General features: G+C 41.5%; 1 protein-coding gene across 2 annotated transcripts in view; it reads left to right on the top strand.

The window, feature by feature from the left end:
• The first annotated feature begins 10,700 nt into the window (after positions 1-10,700).
• The window catches only part of LOC126272033 (ubiquitin-associated domain-containing protein 1), a 45,251-nt gene continuing 32,962 nt past the window's right edge, over positions 10,701-22,989 (top strand). The window contains exons 1-2 of one of the 2 annotated variants that reach the window (XM_049974538.1): positions 10,701-11,169; positions 11,245-11,405. In XM_049974538.1, coding sequence (XP_049830495.1) covers positions 10,803-11,169; positions 11,245-11,405 — 528 coding nt within the window. In that variant the 5' untranslated portion in view covers positions 10,701-10,802. The remainder of the gene's footprint in view (positions 11,170-11,244; positions 11,406-22,989) is intronic. The other variant, XM_049974537.1, reaches the window with a different exon arrangement.

A 22,989-nucleotide genomic window follows, 5' to 3' on the forward strand; every position in this document is an offset into this window, starting at 1 on the left:
TTTTTAGTAATGATAGTCTAACCAGCGTAAGATGTAGGCCTAGCTTTCCAACAGTAGCCTATTTGCTTCATTTCCCAGAACATTTCTCTTGGTTGGTCAAGCCAGTGTGCTCCCTGCTGCCATTGGATAAGCAGCTGCCAGCAGCAAATTGTATACTCTTAGCTCACTTATTTGTTACATAGTTTAATCCTTAATTTCTTTGAGTGTTTTTGGGTACTTGCATTGTTTAATTCATACATATCGGGCATGTTATAGTATTTGAGAGTTGTAGCATCGCGTTTTTACTACCTGAGTAGTGTAAAATCGCGTAGTCTCCTCCTGCCGCCGAGCAGCGTGTCAGCAGTGTGCAAGTAGCAGCATTACTGCATTTACTGGGCAATCTTGTATTTTAATAACCGTTTAAATTTTGTGTCGATTTGTTTGCGCTCTCTGTAGATTAGTTCAGCCGTTCTTTGCACAACAGTTTTTAGCATGGATAGGGACTGCGACTGCTGTGTTCGGATGTGGGGTGAGTTGGCATCCCTTTGCTTCGAGCTTCAGGCAGCGTTGGCTTCAGTCACACAGCTTGAGGCTGTTGCCAATCGGCATCACTGTAGGGGTCCACATGGGGGTTTGTCGGGGACGGCCAGCTCGTCCCACACGTCCCCCGATCGGACTACGGCTGTGGCTGCCCGGAATACTGCCCACATAAAATGTCATTTCTGGAAAGCCGGCCGCGGTGGTCTCGCGGTTCTAGGCTCACAGTCCGGAACCGCGCGACTGCTACGGTCGCAGGTTCGAATCCTGCCTCAGGCATGGATGTGTGTGATGTCCTTAGGTTAGTTAGGTTTAAGTAGTTCGAAGTTCTAGGCGACTGATGACCACAGCTGTTAAGTCCCATAGTGCTCAGAGCCATTTGAACCATTTCTGGAAACCCAGAATCTACTCTGTAGGAATCAAAATGGATTCTGGAAACAGCGATCGTGTGAGACCCAACTCGCTTTATTTGTTCATGAGACCCAGAAAATATTAGATACAGGCTCCCAGGTAGATGCCATTTTCCTTGACTTCCGGAAGGCGTTCGATACAGTTCCGCACTGTCGCTTGATAAACAAAGTAAGAGCCTGCGGAATATCAGACCAGCTGTGTGGCTGGATTGAACAGTTTTTAACAAACAGAACACAGCATGTTGTTATCAATGGAGAGACGTCTACAGACGTTAAAGTAACCTCTGGCGTGCCACAGGAGAGTGTTATGCGACCATTGATTTTCACAATATATATAAATGACCTAGTAGATAGTGTCGGAAGTTCCATGCGGCTTTTCGCGGATGATGCTGTAGTATACAGAGAAGTTGCAGCATTAGAAAATTGCAGCAAAATGCAGGAAGTTCTGCAACTGATAGGCACTTGGTACAGGGAGTGGCAACTGACCCTTAACATAGACAAATGTAATGTATTGCGAATACATAGAAAGGAGGATCCTTTATTGTATGATTATATGATAGCGGAACAAACACTGGTAGCAGTAACTTCTGTAAAATATCTGGGAGTATGCATGCAGAACGATCTGAAGTGGAATGATCATATAAAATTAATTGTTGGTAAGGCGGGTACCAGGTTGAGATTCATTGGGAGAGTCCTTAGAAAACGTAGTCCATCAACAAAGGAGGTGGCTTACAAAACACTCGTTCGACCTATACTTGAGTATTGCTCATCAGTGTGGGATCCGTACCTGATCGGGTTGACGGAGGAGATGGAGAAGATCCAAAGAAGAGCGGCGCGTTTCGTCACAGGGTTATTTGGTAACCGTGATAGCGTTACGGAGATGTTTAGCAAACTCAAGTGGCAGACTCTGCAAGAGAGGCGCTCTGCATCGCGGTGTAGCTTGCTCGCCAGGTTTCGAGAGGGTGCGTTTCTGGATAAGGTATCGAATATATTGCTTCCCCCTACTTATACCTCCCGTGGAGATCACGAATGTAAAATTAGAGAGAGTCGAGCGCGCACGGAGGCTTTCAGACAGTCGTTCTTCCCGCGAACCATATGCGACTGGAACAGAAAAGGGAGGTAATGACAGTGGCACGTAAAGTGCCCCCCGCCATTGCTTGCGGAATATAAATGTAGATGTAGATGTAACTCTGTCAGTTTTTCAGGAATAAGCAGGCAAAGAACAACTAGAATGTACATATACTTTGATCATCTGCTTGATTTTACTTTTGGATTTCATTTTGAGGTTTACAAAGTGTTTAAGGTTACACCATGATTTGTGATATACCAATAGTTAGTTACTTATTTTCATGTACCATATATCATTTGCTCGATAAATTGTAATGATATGGAATGAGTCAATATATATTGACATCAATTTCTTTTTGTAAATATGCCTCCACGCTGATCGTTTATTAGTTATTACGTTTTTTAATTAAAGATGGACAGATGTTAGTCGGTAGGAATTCCCACCCTTCACCATTTGCACCTTATAGTAATAGATATTCTTCTGTAGAATGGGAGTACTTGTCAAAGAGACACGTTTTCAGTTTAGTTTCAAATTTTACTTTATATCAATGAGCAAGTGATCAAAACTTTCGGTTTCAGCATTGTGAATCCCTGTTTGTTCTACAGTCAACTTTAATGCAGCGCAATGAAGGTCATTTTCTTTCTTCTGGTATTGTAATTATGTACATCATTGTTCCTGTCGAATTTCAGTGGATTATTTACAACAAACTTCATTAGTGGATAGCTATACTGTGAAATGGATAGATTGTTACTCACACGCCAAGCACAAGGGTGTTCACATAAATTTTCACCCAACGCCTTCTTCTGAAAGGAAGTACAGCATGCATCCATATTCATATAATCAAGCAAACAAAACTTACATCTACATGACCTTAGTTTCCGGCTGTTCTAGACAGAATCTTTTTTAAAGGGAGACGAAATGTGAACAATGAGTAATAAGTAGCGGCAAGAGGAATTTAGGGCACCAGACGCTGCCCTACAATTAGCTGGTTATGTAGCCGTGTATTTTGCGGGGACTACACCGTTGATACAGTGTGGCTCGGATGTCGGAGCATTTACGACTTGAAAGTTCAAAAAAATGTTCAAACGTGTGTGAAATTTTATGGGACTTAACTGCTAAGGTCATCAGTCCCTGAGCTTACACACTAATTAACCTAAATTATCCTAAGGACAAACATACACATCCATGCTCGAGGGAGGACTCGAACCTCCGCCGGGACCAGCCGCTCAGTCCATGACCGCAGCACCTTTGACCGCAGGGCTAATCGCGCGCGGCCGACTTGTGACAATAAGTGAAAGAACGCACACTGGGAAAAGTGAAGCAGATCTAAAGTCAAATGTCAGGAATGAAACAATTACAATAAAAGTAAACAGTGCAGCAATAATTCATGTATACATAAGAAAATATTAATTGCATTATTCCTCTTACAAATGAAATGTGATTCCTTTAAACTTTAGATTACGCTTGGATCGCTTAGTACACCTGGAAACAACTACGTCTCCTCACAATAGAAATATCCAACACTGACGAAACTGGGCACAGGAACGTCACAGTGACATCACGGGTAAGTATCACTGTGTGGAACTATGCAGCTACGAATGCAGTGAACATAGTGTTTTGGGCCGGTTCAATAGCGGACATTGGCTTCAAGTTTGTCACATAATGACACCTCCCTTTTTTTAACTCTATGGTGTCGAAGAATGTTTTTCCACAAATATAAGAATGAATATAAGAATACTGGAAAATCCAGGCTGCAATGTAACAATATTATGAAAAGGAAAGTTGCTACTCACCACATAGCTAAGTCGCAGATAGGTGTGGTGTCACAGCCAGACACCACACTTGCTAGGTGGTAGCCTTTAAATCGGTCGCGGTCCGGTAGTATACGTCGGACCCGCGTGTCGCCACTATCAGTGATTGCAGACCGAGCGCCGCCACACGGCAGGTCTAGACAGACTTCCTAGCACTCGCCCCAGTTGTACAGCCGACTTTGCTAGCGATGGTTCACTGCCTACTTGCGTTCTCATTTGCCGAGACGATAGTTTACCACAGCCTTCAGCTACGTCATATGCTACGACCTATCAAGGCGCCATTATCAGTTACTATTGATATTGTGAACTATGTACCGTCAAGAGCGACGTTCATCATTAATGGATTAAAGTTAAGTATTCCACCAGCTATATCCGTTGTTTCTAAATTCTAGTTTCCTTGTCCTGTTCCAGACCTCACGGCAGCCTGCGTGAGCTAAAACGCGAGCCTTTCGGCCTCCTCTAGTAACACGGTGTTGGCTCTCCTGCCAACCACAACATTGGCGACGAGGCACAACCGCGTTCTTATCGATATTGCCCTGATTTTCTTGTGTAATGGCTTCGCTACAATCTCCAGATGTACTGTCAGAATTTTATCGCTTACAGAATCAGCAGACGCAGGCATTACTGAATGCCCTTGGAGAGCTCGTCCAGGGTCAACGTGCAATACATAACAATGCGGCAGCCGCCGCTCCACCGCTAACGCAGCCACAACACGCTGTTGCACCAACTGTTCGTCCTTTTGATGCTGCACTGGAAAGCTGGACGGAGTGGACACGCCAATTTGGATTCCATCTCGCCGCCTACAGAATTCAAGGTAACGAGCGGCAGCCATTTTTGTTGTCTTCGGTCGGCGTACAAACGTACCGTGTGAAGTCAAATTATTTCCCCAACGCGACGTAGCAACTCTGTCCTACGAAGAAATTTTGTCTGCATTAGATGCATATTTCAAAGAATCAGTCAATGTAGTTGCCAAACGGTATACCTTCTTTCGTACAAAACATACGGCAGGTCGACTAATCGGGAGTGGGTTGCAACCTTGCAAGGCTTTAGTAGGGATTGTGGTTTTAAGTGTCAATGTGGACTCCATTATTCAGATACTATGGTATGTGACGCAATTGCACAGAACGTTTCTGATGTTCGTATAAGGGAACAGATTTTGAAACTAATAAATCCCTCGCTTCAACAAGTGATGGAAATATTGGATGGGCAGGATACACTTGACTTTGCTCAGGAATCATTTGACACTTCGCCAGGTGTGTGAGGTTAACCGGCCCGCCGGGCGAGCTGCAGGGAACAGTAAACAGACCTCGCGCCCGGCCGCGCCACTGCCGCCAGGCTCTCAGCCACGTGTGCCGCGCCGGAAAGCAAATGCAGTGATCAAATCATGCCCGCGCTGTGCTACTAAACATTCGCGTGAGAATTGCCCGTCACGCTAATCTATTTGCTTTTATTGTAATAAAAAAGGACATGTTCAGAGCGTTTGCCAGAAAAAGCTCAGATCGGAAGCTCAAAACCGTTCCAGGCCCTTTGTTCGCGCCGGAATCAGAATCGATCCAAGGATATTCAGGCTAGCGAAACTTTGCCCATGGAAATTCATTTAGTTCATTCCACTCCGCGCAGTGCCACTCTCTCTAACAGTGACTGTGTTCGTCCCACAAATGGTGTGCGTCGACATCGCCGGAACTCCCGTCAAGTCGCAAGTGATTATGTACCAGTGTCAGTTCACTTTGCACGAGACAGTCGCTCTTGTCGTCAGCATGACAATAAAATTTTTGTGGACTTGGACATTAACGGCAAAGTGATACCATTCCAGCTCGATACCGGAGCTGCAGTTTCACTGATCAATCAAGACACTTACAAACTGCTGGGCACACCTCCATTGTGTGCCGCAAATGTTAAGTTAACTAGGTATTCACGTCAAGAGATCCCTGTGTTAGGACAGTGCAGCCTTCTTGCAACATACAAAGGACAAACAAAACTTGTGTCATTTTACTTCCTTTGTTCTTCTTCTGCAGTGAACTTGTTTGGTTTCGATTTATTTTGGTTGTTTAACTTGTCTATAGTAAATCAGGTCCTATCAGTGAACCAGACGGTTCCTTCAGACAGTGTTTCTCATCTATGTGAAGAATTTGCAGACATTTTTGCACCGGGCCTCGGTTGCGCTAAGAACTATAAAGCGCATTTGGAACTGAAAGTAAACGCGCAACCGAAATTTTTCAGAGCGCGCAATGTTCCCCACGCTTTGTGTGATGAGGTCGCAAAAATATTACACGATTTGGAATCACAAGGTGTAATTGAACGTGTGCATCCTTCTCTCTAGGCATCACCCTTAGTAATTTTGCCAAAATCTTCCGGCAAATTGAGACTTTGTGTGGACTTCAAGGCAACAGTGAATCCACAACTAGTGACTGCAACTTTTCCTTTACCCCGCCCGGAAGATATTTTTGACAAACTGTGTCCAGGTAAATATTTTTCGAAGTTGGACTTCGCAGATGCGTACTTGCAAATACCGGTGGACAAAGAATCCCAGCGCGTTTTGGTGGTTAACACGTATCTTGGGTTGTACCAATTCAAACGACTGCCATTCGGGTGTGCATCCGCCCCTGCATTGTTTCAGCAATATCTACAAACTGTTTGTGCGTCGGTCCCTACTGCAGCAAATTATCTGGACGATATTGTGATCTCTGGAAAGACGGAAGAAGAACATTTGGTCAATCTCAGAATATTATTTCGGGACTTGCGACAAAATGGTCTTCGCTTGCGGAAGGACAAATGTGTGTTTTTTACTCGTGATTTGCCATACCTGGGACATCTACTCAATGCCCAAGGCATACATCCCAGTCCCACGCACCTTCATGCCATACAAGACTTGCCGTCGCCACAGAATTTGAAGCATCTACAGAGTGTGCTGTTAAAAATAAATTACTACCACCACTATGTGCCGCATGCATCTTCCATTTCAACTCCGCTTCATCGCTTACGCCGTAAGGTTGTTCTATTCGTCTGGACGACGGAATGCGACCGCGCCTTTCGCCGGTTGAAATTGGCGTTGCTTTCCAATACTTGCCTTATGCCATTCGATCCCCAGAAGCCACTCTTGTTGATGGTGGATGCATCGGATTTCGGGATCGGTGCTGTGCTTTCGCACAAAGATGGATCGCACGATCGCCCTATTGCCTTTGCGTCCAAATTGCTCTCGTCTGCTCTACGGAATTATTCACAGATCGAGAAAGAAGCATTGCCTCTCGTATTTGGTGTTACAGAGTTTCATGATTTCTTGTATGGTCGTCACTTTACCATAATCACAGACCACAAACTTTTGACATCGCTTTTTCATCCAATCAAGCCTGTACCTCCACGTATAGTGCCGAAATTCATTCGCTGGTCTATTTTCCTCTCGCAGTACCGCTACAATATCTTGTATCGGTCCACTGCTAAGAACGGAAACGCCGATGCGTTGTCCCGCTTGCATGTTGCAGAGGATAGGGCATTCGATTCCTCCGAACTTGCTTGCATGTTCATTGATACGGAAAGCGATGGCGTGGTCGAATCTTTTCCGATTGATTTTCGCCGTGTAGCTACAGCCACAGCTGCCGACCCTGTTCTTGCACCCGTTCTGCGTTTTGTTGCTACGCATTGGCCCTTGTCAAAGTCACGGATCGGGGATCCGTTGGTTCGCCGATTTTTTGCTCACAAGGAGAGACTTTTTGTACGACATGGTGTTTTGCTGTTGCGTTCTGACAATGATCAGTCCCGGGTCGTGGTACCACTTTCGTTGCAGTCCTCTGTCTTACAGCTTCTCCACCAAGGACATTGGGGTATAGTGAGAACGAAACAACTTGCTCGTCAGCACTGTACTTGCTTCGGAATCGATGCTGCGATGACGAATATGTGCTCTTCTTGCGTGGTGTGTGCCGAACAACAATCAGCACTACTGCGGAAATTCTTTGCATGGCCAAACGCCACTTCCCCTTGGCAACGCTTACACATCGATTTTGCTGGTCCATTCTGGAATGCTCGATGGTTGGTTGTGGTAGATTCATTCAGTAATTTTCCTTTTGTTGTCCGGATGTCTTCCACGACATCGTCTGCCACCATCCAAGCGTTATCTTTTGCATTGAAGGTCTTCCACAGACTATTGTTTCTGACAATGGCCCACAATTCATGTCCGCAGAATTTCAGTCATTCTGCAAGGCCAATGGTATTCAACATCTGACGTCCGCGCCGTTTTCGCCACAGTCAAACGGTGCCGCTGAACGATTGGTCAGGACTTTCAAGTCACAGATGTTGAAGTTGAAAGAGTCGCATTCTCGGGAGGACGCGTCATTGCTCTTTTTGTCCTCGTATCACTCTCAGCCCCGATATGGTCGCTCGCCGGCTGAGTTGCTCCACGGTCATCATCATCAATACCTTGATGTCTTTGCTACATCCGCCACATCAGGTTCCTGTGCAGTGGCAGACACCTGCTTTTGCTCCAGGCGACGTTGTCTACTATCGCCACTGCCGAGGTTCACGGCGTTGGCTCGAAGGGCGCATTCTTTGCTGCCTCGGAGGTGCTATATATCTAGTTTTGGGGGCCTCTGGTGAGGTGCGCCGGCATCTCAACCAGCTGCGCCTGTCTCGTGGCACGGGATCTGCCGCTCTCCATCTGCTTTCGGCGACTGTGCCGTCCGGTCAGCGCCCCAGGGACCCATTTACTGGCTCGCCTCAGCCCCAGGTGTTACCGACGCTGCCTTCCATTTTGCCCCATGGCGACGCGCCGCCCCTACCGCCGCCACCGCCTGTTCTCCCGCCAGCGACGCCCGCAGTGGACAAGCCTCTGCATCCATCGGGCGCCCCCCTGGGTCACGTGCCACCGATCGCTTCCAATGATCAGTTGTCCTCTGACATGGAACTCTTGCCTGCTCCATATGTCGTCTTCGCCCGTCGGGTGCCCCGGTCCAATGGAGGTCGACCCTTCGGCCCCTCCTGTTTCTCTACAGCCCCATACACCGCATGTTGTTGGCGTGCACCCTGGAGCAGTTTTTCAGGCGTTTCCTAGCTCCCCGTGGTCTGAATGGCAGGGTGCGGGTATGCCTGTTGTTAGGCTCCCCACCTCTTCGCATACGTCAACATGGGGTCCTCCCCAAGGCGGCCGGAAGCCTTATGCCACAACCGTACGCCGATTTGCGGGGGAGGAATGTGGTGTCACCGCCAGACACCACACTTGCTAGGTGTTAGCCTTTAAATTGGTCGCGGTCCGGTAGTATACATCGGACCCGCGTGTCGCCACTATCAGTGATTGCAGACGGAGCGCCGCCACATGGCAGGTTTAGAGAGACTTCCTAGCACTCGCCCCAGTTGTACAGCCTACTTTGCTAGCGATGGTTCACTGCCTACTTGCGTTCTCATTTGCCGAGACGATCGTTTAGCATAGCCTTCACCTACATTTGCTACGACCTAGCAAGGCTCTATTATCAGTTACTATTGACGTTGTGAATCATGTACCGTCAAGAGCGACGTTCATCATTAATGGATTAAAGTTAAGTATTCCACCAGCTACGTCCGTTTTTCTAAATTCTAATTTCCTTGTCCTGTTCCAGACATCATGCCAGCCTGCGTGAGCTAAAATTCATGCCTTTCGGCCTCCTCTAGTAACACGGTGTTGGCTCTCCTGCCAACCACAACAATATGCACAACAAAAAGACTTTAAAAAATAAAGCTTTTGACTATTAAGGCCTTCGTCAACAACAGACACACACACGCACACACACACACACACACACACACACACACACACACACACACACACACGTGCGCGCGCAACACACACAGCACTGCAGCCTCAGGCAACTGAAACCACCCTACAAGCAGCAGCACCAGTGCCTGAAGGGAGTGGCGATAGGTTGGGGGTAAGGAGGAGGCTGGGGTGGGAAGGGGAAGGGATAGCAAGGTGGGGTTGGCGGACAGTGAAGTGCTGCAGGTTGGACGGCGACAGGGTAGAGGTGGGAAGAGGCGGTGGGTCAGTAACGGATAAGGAGAGAAGGAAAAAGACAGGGTGTGATGGTGGAACGACGGCTGTGTAGAGCTGGAATGGGAACGGGGCAGGGGCTGGATGTGTGAGAACTGTGACTAACGGAGGTAGAGGCCAGGAGGGTTACAGGAACGTGGGATGTATTGCAGGGGAGTCCCCATCTGCGCAATTCAGAAAAGCTGGCGTTTTTGGGAAGGATCCGTATGGCACGGGCTGTGGACCAGTCATTGAAATGAAGGTTGTCATGTTTGGCTGCGTGCTCAGCAACAGTGTGGTCCACTTCGTTCTTTGACACAGTTTGTCGGTGGCCATGCGACAGACAGCTTGTTGGTTATCATGCCCACATAGAGTGGAGCACAGCGCTTGCAGCTTAGCTTGTAGATCACATGACTGGTTTCACCGGTAGCCCTACCTGATCTGAACACTGAAATCAAGTATTTGTGACTATATGGACATAGCCTGTCATTTTGATGGATGCGTGAGTGCCTCGCCGATTGATCGCAGTTATCTATGTAAACAAATGCTTGGCAGTATTTACTGTTATTAAAATGACTGCAGAATACTGGTAATCGGGTATTACGATACCCGATAGTACTCAATAATGTGTTATTTGCTGTAAGTCATTTTTTTCTACTTCTCCCGGAGAATAATGTATGGAGGACCATTGTTAAGTAGGATCACTGGGGTCATTAAGTTTATCGAAATAACATGACAGAAGATGCTTTATTTAAAAAAAATAAAAACCAACGAAAACGGCATACAAATAGCGCGACTTTCAATAGTTTGGAATCATGCTACAATTATTTACTTGCATGTAAAGGGCCTGCGCAAGAATTTTCTTTTACCTAATAGTTTCAATGGAAGAGATTCCACCTGGTTGTACATGTTACTTTCTTGCGTATGATGATGTTTGGCATATTGACTAGGGTTTGATAAGCGAGCTTCATGTGAAAACAAGAAATTAATATGTATAAATTGCTTTCATGCTGCCTTGGGTGCAAGAGAAAATTTCAGGAGGTCGTCAAAGGCTGATGAGCATCTTCAGCAGGCGTCTCGATAGTGACATACGGCTTTCTTCACAAAATAAAGAAACTATGTTTGTCTCGGAGGGTAATGCTTTGTGCGGTGAAATGATTGAGGTTACTGTCATTAGCCCTGAAGGCGATAAACTAACAGTAGATGCAACAGCTGATTGCACAGTAGATAAATTGAAGACAATGGTAGTCAGTCGCTTTTACAATTCAACAGATTTATCAAAGGTAGCCCAAAATTATAAACTGGTGTCGGTGTCAGGAAGAAAACCATTAAACGATAACAATGCTATTAGTCAAGAGGATATTAAGACCAATGGTATATATATATATATGTTTTTATGGTAGATTAAATAAAATAAATAAGCTCCCAGTGACTCGTTTCCTTTTGTAGATCAGGTACTATTAATGAAGCGGCGGCGACCACCGGTAAAGGAGCAGATTTCTGTGGACAACTTAAAAGCTCCTACTGTTGAGGAGATTCAAGAAGCAACAAGTAAACTGGATACAAAGAACACAACAAAGGAGCAGCCTCAGCTTGGCTGTTCACTAGACGTAAGTTCACGACAATGTTTTTGGGTCTCGGGATGTGTTAGTATTTGCCCCAGAAAGAATTGTATTTGAAGTCAAAGCCGTGTAGTGCTTATCCCCTCCCCTTCCCTTTGTCTTTTGCATAGTAAATGTATGTTTTACCATACAATGTTATGCCAGATTATCTGCAAAATCTTGTTTGTGGAGACTTTAATGTTGATTCTCTATCAGGCGTAGGGCTACTGATGGTTTTCACCAAGAGTTGTTATTGCCCAACTTTGGATTATTTCCACACTGAAATTCCTGTGATGACTGAAGGAGATCTGCTGACAATTTGTTTTTGTACTTAACTATCTAAAATGAGTTAGTGTCTGATAAAACTTGTAAGATATTAACTTCAAAATATACACATGTCGTTCGTAACAGTCATAGAAGAAAATCATTGTATCATGGTGTTAGAGACAAACAACGATAAGAATGCTGGAGATAGGGTTACCACATTCTGAAACTCCGAAATGATGATACTCTCAAAGGGATTGATCAACACCCTTTAAGGCTGGTTCTAGTTCAGATCTCGACTTGATGATGATGATGATAGAATTTTATTGTCACTCAGCTCATTACGGCAATAGACAAAGTCAAGAGCATACATTTTTCTCAATGTACTTTAGTTTGCATGAAATGGGTAAATGAAGAAAACACACATTACAAAGCATTGCTTTCATCTTCAAAAAATTCATCAACAGTGTAAAAAGTATTGTTTACTATTACGTCATACAATTTGGCTTTAAAAATATTTATAGGTCATTCTTTAAAATCTTTGCTTAGTCTGCTAAACATCCTTAGTACAAGGACTAAGTAGGAGTTCTGTGACTTACATTGTGTATGATGTGGCATGCCTACACATGTTCTATTTCTACTATTATAGCTCTGAATATCACTTCTCAATATAAATTTAGAAACATTGTTTCTTATGTACAACAGAACATTATGAATGGATGGGTTTACTACCGTCAGACATTGCAATTTAACAAACATAAGATTACAGTATTCTGATTTACCAGAGTCAGTAGTTATTAATACTTTCTTCTGGGAAAAGTAAAACTACATTTATGTGACAACTACTACCCTACAATAAAATTCCATATGATTAATATTGATTATACACCAGTATATTTGTGAATGAATATCAAGCAAGGGCATTTTCGGTCAATGTTTTCAGTGTGGTTAGATCTTAGCTTTTATTTGGAAGAGTTGTATCATTGGCATACAGTATTGCTTGAGAATTTATTAATAAACACAGATCATTAACAGAAACAATAAAGGTCAGAGCACCGACCCTTGGGGCACTCCAGACCTAACATAAACCAAATGTAACTTCTCTTTACCAATGCACACAACTTGCTATCGGTTCTCTAGGAAAGATGTAAACACATTTTTACTGTTGCAATCAAAATCGTAATAGAGTAGCTTGTTCAACAAAGTATTATGCTCTACACTATCAGAAGATAATAGATGCCATCTCATAGAGGGTAGTGATAGAATGTTATTCCATGAAAATAATCAGTTTTTGAAAATATAATGTAATTGGATACATAAAAAATCTACTCACCAAGCAGTGACAGGAGAACACTGATACAAAAGGTATTGAAATTTGCAGTGGCTCCTCTTTCTGGCAGAAGGGTTGAAGGGGAAGGAAGAGGGGTGAAAGAAAATGACGGGTGAGGTTTAGAAAAAAGGGGTAGTCCGGAAAAGTTGTCCAGAACCCCGGGTCAGGGGAGACGTATCAGACGGGATGAGAAGGAAAGAATGATTCTTGGGGTCTGCACCAAATGAGACTGCATCATATTAGGTGCAAACACAATCAATCAGTCTTTCCTTCTCATCCTGTCCAGTAAGTCTCCCCTGACCCTGGAATCTGGGTGATTTTTCCAAAGTCTGCCCCTTTTTCCTAAACTTCACCAGTCCTTTCACTTTACCCCTCTTCCTTCCCCTGCAATCCTTCTGCCAATAGCTCCAAAAACTTGTGAATTTCAATAACTTCTGTACATGAGTTCTCCTGCCACTGCTTGATGAGTAAATTTCGTGTGTATATGTATACACACACACACAAGATTTTTTTCCCCCTATCTCTTGCCTGAAGTGTAGCCCAGATAATAAGTTTTAAGGGAGAAAGTACGATTGCTGTAAGACAGTGATTGTAATGTTCCTATTAAGATCCAGACTAATTCCTTTAGGACTGCCAAATGGAACATAATTAGCTCCATTTTATGTTATCAAGTGGCTGCATTCCATAAGAAACAAAATATTCATGTCAAGCATATCTACATTACTTTAGAGCCCTTGAGTACTTTTTGCTGTACTGGATCTTGTTTAAAATTTCCTTTTGTTGACACAAATTAAATTTTACCATTGCTCACAGATTAAAGTGTTGTCTGTTTCTCTCCTTTTTCCACTGTGCATGTATTAAGGAGAAATCCTCTAAACAGAAGCATTATGCACTGGAACACTGGAACTGCAAATAAGAACTGCACATTTGATTCATAAATTGTTCTTCTCTACTACATAACTCAGTGTACTGCTTCTGACTTGGTTCAGATGTTCCATCATATATAGCAGTGACCCCCCCCCAAACATGAAAAGTGATCAAAATGCTTTTCATTATCAGTTTCAGTATTTTTAACAAATAAAAATTTGATAGGTTCTTCTAGATAAGTCCACAACAGTGTAATTCAGTAACTGGTGATATGGAGTGAAAAAAATTATGAAAAGGTGTTATTTCTCAAAACTAAAAAAATGTGGACATTAGCAGAACTCATAAAAATGCTGACGGACGCTACATGAAATGTTAAAAATTTGGTCATGTCCGCATAAATCCATATGTAAAGTAACCCTGACTGGAGAGAAGTATGTAAAGCAAACAGCGTAGATGGAAAATGTTACTTTAACTTCAGAGAACAGTGTTGAAATTCCATTACTACCCATACTGTAAAATCCACCAATCTGTTGTTAAAAAAAAAAGCAAAATACAAAAAATAAAACACTGGACTGGTAAGGCAAAAACAATTTGGAATGTTATTAAATGAGAAACAGACAAAAAGAACCACCATAATGGCATTGGGCCCATAGGAAATAGATCTATAAAAGAAGGATGAAATTCAAATCATGTGTTACCAAATTCAGTGAGTGGGAGCAAACGTGCCACTCATTAATTGACAACCAAGTGTAGGCTTATTAGATTTACTTGTGCACACACTACATGCACCACCAACAGACATTAGTTTCAAAAATACAGCCCCAAAGGAGATCACAAGCAGTCACTAAAAAACGGTAATTCTGCTGTCTATAATGGTGTTTCTAGCAAAATATTAAAGCCTTGACTTGCCAAGGCTACCCATAAGCTGTCTTAAATATCAAGAAAAGGATAGATTTCTACTCACCATATAAAGATGACAAGTTAAGTTACAGATGGGCACAATGAAGAGACAATTAAGTAATAAGCTTTTGGCCAAAGCCTTCTTCAGAAAATTCATATAAGCTTTTGGCCAAAGCATTCTTCATGAGCAATATTTGTAATTAATCAGTGACTCTGAGTGCGTTTCCTGACAGACAGAAACTATAAAACTGGGGACAGTCAAAGTACGTCTTGGTAGGATGGGAAAATAACAGCCAACCAGCTGCAGACTCAAAGGGTTACGATAGTTTTAACAAAAATACATTTGTCTTCTTCTTCAGAAGGAAAGCGGACCTGTTGAACAAATTATTACAGAAGAGTTACAAATGCGGGAGAGCTGCATCAAACCAGTCTCAGGACTGAAGACTGCAACAACAACAACAAATGTCAACCAGAGAAAAAACCAAATTCGACAAAAAAACCTCATAAAATCACATATTGACATAAACGAATTTTGATGCCATAAGGCTCTTGTCTAGTGCAATGTTCATGTCACCCACAAACATCAGCAGTTAAAGTGCTTAATACAAAATAATAGCCCAATAATGTAGGGCTTTGTCATAAAACTTTAAAATAAAAGACGTCATTGGCTTCATCAGACATTTAGTATAGCACACACGAGACTAGTGACTAAGACGTGCAGGCACTGGTGATAGGTAAACTGTTGTAGGTGGTACTTACTGCATGAACAAATGTGCATATAGCCACACAGAGCAACTAATGCCTGATTCATGGAATAAAATGGTTAATAACTAAAATTAAAACAATAAAACTAATGAAAATGGAAAAAATGGGGGATGGCAAAAGGGGCGGAGGGAGTTGTTAAAGTCATGTGGTGTGTAAAGACCAATCAGGCTCAGGTAAACAGTGGTTATTATTTACATACACATGCATAAAGCTGCACAAGAAGAACTTGTAAATAAATACGAAAACATGCCTAGGTACAGTATATGAAACCAATACATGTTCTAAAACATGTTAACATAATGCAAAAAGGTATTAATATGCAGATCCCTACAAATCAGCGTGTTACTAACATGGAAGGTAAGATATTTATAAGAAGAAATGTAACAGGCTAAACTCGAGCAAAAAGGCATGGGTGGTGAATGGCACTAATTATAACCTGTGAAATAACAAGTAGGGAAAGTAGCAGTGAATGACGAAGCATACTGTGTAAACAGAGTAAAAGCTGTTTTGTGAGGTTTATTGGCTTCATACAATGTTATCTGGCACATTTTTGTATTTATTCAGAAGTTCTTCTCATCGTGCTTGATGCATGCGTATGCAAATAATTAGGACTGTTTACTCGAGCCTGCTAGCTCTTTACATGTCATATGACTTTGACTCCCTTTCCCTTACCCCAATTTTTCTATTCTCATTATTTTTTCTGTTTTAATTTTAGCTATTAACCATTTTATTTGCCGATGCAGGGATTGGCTTCTCAGTGCAGCTAAAAGCACATTCAATTGCATAGTAAGCACCACCTACCGCAGTTTATCTATCACCAGTGCCTACAAATCATGATCAGTTGGCTCATGTTACTAGCCTTGTATGTGTCATACTAAATGTCTGCTGGAGCCAATGACGTGTGTTTCATTTTATAGTTCTTCAACAAAGCCTTACAAGATTTAGGTACTAATTTAAATTATGCGTTTAACTGTTGATATTTGTGGGTTACGTGCACACTGTACTAGGCAAGAACCTTATGGCGTCAACATCTGTTTATATCAATATGTGATGTTGTGAGTAAGTATGTCTTTTTTCTAAAAAAAATATTATTATTATTATTATTATTGCTATTTTTTTTTTTTTTCAAATTTGGTTCCTTCTTTGGTTGACATTTATAACAATTTGTTCAACAGGTCCATTTTCCTTCTGAAGAACACAAATGCATATTTGTTGAAACCATGGTAATTCTGCAACTGGTTGGTTGTTATTTCAGAGTCCTATCAAGTTTTTACATGCACCATTGCTGAAGGACAGCATGTTTAAAATTTCAGACTACCTTTAATTACAGTTCTATTTCACTTCTACCAGTCTATTCAAAAGCATTTGAGAAAATGGTCTCCTATAGAACAATCATTTAACTGAGCAGACTGTGTTAAATGCATCTCAGCCTGGCTTTTATAAAAGATTCTTCCCAGGAAAAAAAAAAAAAAAAAAAAAAAAAAACAGAACTCACAAATTGTTCTGGCCCAACTTATGAAGGGCAAATTATCTTATTGTTATATTTTGTGATCTTTCAAACCCTTTCATTCTGTGGACCACTAAATTCTACTTGACAGACGTATGACATTAATTGCATCCCCCTTGTGTGGGTGCTGTCACATCTTCATAACAGAAACCAGATGACTTGATTGGCAGACTGTGTCACAGGTTAGACAGTAACTTTGGAATGGGGGAACATAAAATGTGAGGCCCCACAAGACTCAGGACTATGCCTCTCTTCTTCTCGACCTATATTTATGATCTTCCAGTGGCTTTAAAGAATCGATTGAAGACTGTAATGCTAGATTATGACAAAAGTGTACTCAGACTTAACACATACAGATCAGATGATAACTGCTGAGCTCTGAATTTGGTTGACAGCTAACAGTTTGTCTTAAACTCATATAAAGATTCATATTAAGCAGTTTCAAGAAAGCTAAAATGACCTGCTAATACCGAAAGTAGACATCAATGGTCACACACTAAATGAAACACCTTGTGTGTAATTCATTGGGGGTCCAGTTGGGCAACAAGTTAAAATGGAATCAACACATAAAACTAATCGAGAAACTCAGTTCAGCAGATTTTGCCTTAAGAAGCTTCTTTCTTTGTGTTGACGTAAAGAAGAGCATTGGCTTGATTTGGGTATTTTCACTCCTTGCTGTCTTGTGGAATTATCTTCTGGTTCAGTGCACCTAAAGCAAAATAAATCCCTTCAGCAGAAGTAAGCAGTAAGAATGACATGTGAAGTAAGTAACCATACATCTTGTGAAAGTCATTTTAAAGATCCTGGAATACGCCCACTGATTAATGAATTTTGTTGCTGGCAGTAAAAATCAGTTTCAGCTGAACTATGTTGAGCACAATCACATAACAAGATATAAAAATAATTTTTTGTAGGCTCTGCCTGTTTTCTACAGGTCAAAGTGGAGTTATCTGCTCTTGATTGAGAGGTGTTCAGTAAGCTTCCATGTGACATAAACCAAGAATTTGGAATTCTCAATTAATTCGAAAGAAAATTGAAAACTTCCTCATGAGGCATCCTACTCCAAATTATTTGAATATCTTGAGTCAAGAATTGCAAAGGTCTGTTATAGTTGGGGTCATGCATGATGGTGGGCAAATTTAGGCTTGTTCAGTGCACTGTGTCGAGTATTCTCAGACAGCCAGTGACTGCTCAGTAGTGTTCTGAGAGCTCTACTGTGAATGCCATAGCCAGTGCAAGTATTAAACACAATCATAGCAAGTTATTGGGAGAATTTTTATCCCATTTGTGGCGAGTTGTCATCACTGTTGGTGGTGGTAAATGACAAGTTCTACATAAGCAAGCAAGAACGTAATTTGTAGAATACCTGGTTTCTTCAGGCACAAAGCATGTGTCTGCATGTATCATAACTGTTGCTTGGAATCAACAACAATGCCAACTGTGTCCGTTCCTTGACCTATACGAACCGTCATCACTTGTGAATCAGATTCTAGCTATATGGGAAGTAACAGTGTTTGCTGTAGAGCTGCCTAACAAGTAGCAATGCACTGTAAACAGGATATAGTTTTTACTGATGTAGTTATCTATTTCCTTTTAAAATTACCAATGCAAAGAAGTAAATATTAAAGTATCAATAGAAAATAAGCAGCAGATATTTTCAAAGGTGTCATAAGCATGAATAGCATTTATCGTAATTGAAATAGTTTATTGTTAATATACAGGTTAAGTCTGTGTCATGTGCTTATCTTTTGTTAATGTATATCTTCACACATTCTGTATCCCTAAAGGGTCTCTGTGTTACGATCTTTGGAACATGATAAATATATGTCCCGTGCACCAAAATAGTTCAACTGTACTCCGCAAGCCACTTTATAGAGTGTGAAGGAGTGTGCTTTGTGTGTCTCTGTCGTTGCCCTCTTTTTCCAGTTCCAGTCACAAGTAATTTGTGGGAAGAACAATTGCTGGTAAATCTCCATGTGAGCTCAAATTTTTGTAATCTTAGGTTCAAAGCCTTTTCACAAGATATCGGTAGGGAGCAGTGTAGTGGTTGACACTCGAGGAATATTTGCTCTTGGAGTTTCAACAGTAAACCACACCATGATGCAAAACACCTCTTATGTAGGATCTGCAACTGGAGTTGGATGAGCACCTAAGTGATACTTTCGTACTTACTAAATGAACCCATCCTGTGACAAAACACACTACTCTTCTTTAGATCTTCTCTATCTCCTCTAGCAGTCTATCTGGTACACAAAATGGTTTTCGAACAAAGGTTCTGTAAGCTGCCTCCTTCATGAGTGAACTACATGTCTTGAGATTTCTTCCAGTGAATCTGTCTGGCACCTGCCTTACCTGTGATTAGTTTTACACAGTTATTCATACTCTTAAATATTTTAAGAAAGTGAGAGCTTTGATTGATCATTCTGCACTCATGTAATTGATCTTTCTCTGTGCAAAGCAGACTGCTTGTGTCTGTGTATGTGCAGATGGATATATATGTGTGTGTGTGTGTGTGTGTGTGTGTGTGTGTGTGTGTGTGTGTGTGTGTGTGTGTGTGTGTGCGCACGCGTACGCGAGCGTGCGAGAGCGCGCGCACGCGCGTGCGCGAGTGTACACCTGTCCTTTTTTTCCCCTAAGGGAAGTCTTTCCGCTCCCGGGATTGGAATGACTCCTTACCCTCTCCCTTAAAACCCACATCCTTTCGTCTTTCCCTCTCCTTCATGAAGAAGCAACCATCGGTTGCGAAAGCTAGTAATTCTGTGTGTGTGTTTGTGTGTTTTGTTCATGTTCCTGTCTGCCGGCGCTTTCCCGCTTGGTAAGGATTGGAATCATTGTTTTTAATATATTTTTCCCATGTGGAAGTTTCTTTCTATTTTATTTACAACAAATAATCAGTTATTTGAAGGAAAAGGAAGAGGGGCGAATGAAGGACTGGAGAGGTTCAGGTCTTCTCATCCTGTATGGTTAAGTGTCCCCCCAACCCAGGGTTCTGGGTGACTTTTCTAAACTGTATCCCTTTCCCTAACCCTCTCCAGTCCTTTTCGTTCACCCCTCTTTTTTCCCCATCAACTCTTCTGCCAGAAGAAGGAGCCACTGGCTCCGAAAGCTTGTAAAAGTTAAATCCTTTTGTGTGTATGTGTTCTCCTGCCACCGCTTGGTGAATAGATTCTTTTATCTGTCCAAATTACACACTAGTTTGGTATTCTGTGAGCTCTTATTTTGTTCTTTCGGTATCAGTGCGGAATTGCAGAACACCTTCCACAAATCAAGGAACATGTTATCAACCATAATGTCGGTATCTACTGCTTTGTGGGTCTTACGGATGAAAGGAGTGAACAGGGTCTCACACTAGTGTTGTGTCCAGAGCCATTGTTGATTGCTACAAAGGAGATTTTTCCTTTTCCAGAAATGTTGTAAAACTTGTTCCAAAATTCTACACAAGATGTCGTCAGAGATATAGGCCAATAGTTTTGTCCTAATGTTTGATCTCTCGTTCTTGAAAATGGGAATGATGTGTGCTTTTTTTTCCAATTGCTAGGAATATTTAGAGTCCCCACCAACGTACAGTACATTGCTGTTAGAAGAGGAGCAAGTTCTTTCACATACTCTATGTAGACTCTTATTGGTATCCATTCGAGGTAAGTGGCCTTCCTTCGGATGAGCAATTTCAGCTGCTTTTCTATGCCATGGTCACATATGTCATTTTGATGATTGTAGTGTGGTTTATCCATTAAATCATCACACAATCATCCTTGTTTAAACATTTTTGGAAGAAAAGTCATTTTGATGATTGTAGTGTGGTTTATCCATTAAATCATCACACAATCGTCCTTGTTTAAACATTTTTGGAAAAAAAGTCAGAATTTTACTTTCGAATTCAGTGAACACTTCACAAATTGGTCCCCATACTGTAATCTTGTTTTCATTCAGTTTTGGTCTGTCTGTTAGGCTACAGCTACATTCAGATTTGTACTGATGCTCTCTTTGGTTTCTTACACAGCTGTCAAACTATGGCGAATCTTTATCTTTACTTGTTGAGTATTTATGAATTGAGTAATACAACCTTTCTAAATTTATCTTGCGCTTTTAATTATTTATAACAAAAATGTCCATTCAGTGTAAAGGGAACATGGACCTTGGGCTATACTACAGACTAATTGGTTACCATAATCTTTTTTTGTATTCACATTTATTGACTTTGCCAACTCACAAGCAGGTTATCACCATCCAGCTGAACAAGGGCCCTGGAGTATGCTACTGATCTGTCTCTGACCACAACCAAAATTTTGGTGGTGAGGGGGGTGAGAGTGTGTAGCTCTGTCACACACTATCAGAAATACCGAGGCAGTTACCGAGAACCTTCACTAACTATGGAAGGCTACCAACATAGTACTGCAGACAAAATAATTATTCGGAATGAACCTTTCATTCAACAATGGGGTGTCCACTGCTTGAAATGTCTTGGCCTTTCACAGGCAGTGCTCCTACTCATTGAACCTTCCAGGCATGACTCATGTCCTGCCCTTAGAGTTTTGAAACATGTCTGGTATATTGCCAGGATGAAGAATTTTCACCCAAGATTTCACACAATCAGTGACAGATGTAACATTACATCCTATGTCAGACACTTTTGTAGAATGCATTGTACCTCAGGCAAACTGTTTTTCTGCATCAACCACTGACAACATTATAGTAAGATATACGTCAGTGCACGAGCAGCCAGTGTACCATGTTCAACCTGTCAGTGAGTTATTTTGAAGTTTTGAGTAAACTGATTTGTATTGAGTGCATATTGTACAAAAATTTACAATCTTAATTCATGCTGGATATTTCTGTCATTGGGAAGTTTGTGATACGAAGGGAGAGCTCAGCCTTCTGCTACTCTTCCTGCAGCAGTCTACTTATGGGACATAGTTTTATTCATCTGTTCCCTGCATGTATTTCTACACTTGTTTCAGGGAAGGTTACAGACCGTACATTTGTGCAACATTGTATTTAATGATTAATAACTGTCAGAAATTTGAAATGAATAAAAAATCTGGAAGGATTTGTTAGTGTCTACTTTGGGTCACTAATTTGATAATTGTCTAGTTATGTAATTATGTTTGCATATATTAAATATTGAAAGGAATTAACTGTATTCTGTTTCTCATTTTGAGTGTAAAGAAATTTTTTCATAGCTTCTATGAGAGAAACTGCTATATCAAAAATAAGCCTTAAGGCAGTTTTAATCTGAATCTCTACAATGATAACAGGCATTAAAGCTCCCACAGTTCAAAATATTTAGAGGTGGAGCAGCTTATAAGATAATAAAAAGTAAGCTAGGTCTGTATTGGTGAACAAACTGAATTTATTATTTCCATCAAGACTTCTGGTGTTTTAACAAATAAATTTGCACCAGAATACAGAACTCCACTCTAAACACTGGAAAGGTTGCAAAGTCTGTTTAAGTTTTTAATTATATTCTTATTGCTGATGTTTATAGATTGAACAGATGTTTAATTGTAGTATCCCAGTTCATTAGTGAGATTTGTGCTATGCCCCTCCTCACAGAATTGATATGCAGTATACTACATAACATAAACCAAAAATTTCTACCAGTAATTTGTATATTATGTGATACAGTGTTTCTCAATTTACCATGGAATTTGTTATTCATAAACTAAAGAGTAAGTTAAATATAGATTGTATATTGGCAACAGCGTATTCTGTCTGAAATTATAAACAACTAAATCAATCACAAAGTAGGATTTACATCTTGTCATGAATTTTATTGGATATGAGGGAATATACCCAGTGTGCTGCTTGACAGTCGTGTTCGTTAAATATCTAGGAATAGTATCACAAACCAAGATGAAATAGAACGAGCATGACAGGTTGGTAGAAGGGAAAGCCAGTGACCATTTTGGACTTATTGAGGGAATTCTAGGAAAATGTAGCTTATCTATAAAGAGGAATTA

The sequence above is a fragment of the Schistocerca gregaria genome, chromosome 5, assembly GCF_023897955.1.
Source record: "Schistocerca gregaria isolate iqSchGreg1 chromosome 5, iqSchGreg1.2, whole genome shotgun sequence".
Classification (NCBI taxonomy): domain Eukaryota; kingdom Metazoa; phylum Arthropoda; class Insecta; order Orthoptera; family Acrididae; genus Schistocerca; species Schistocerca gregaria.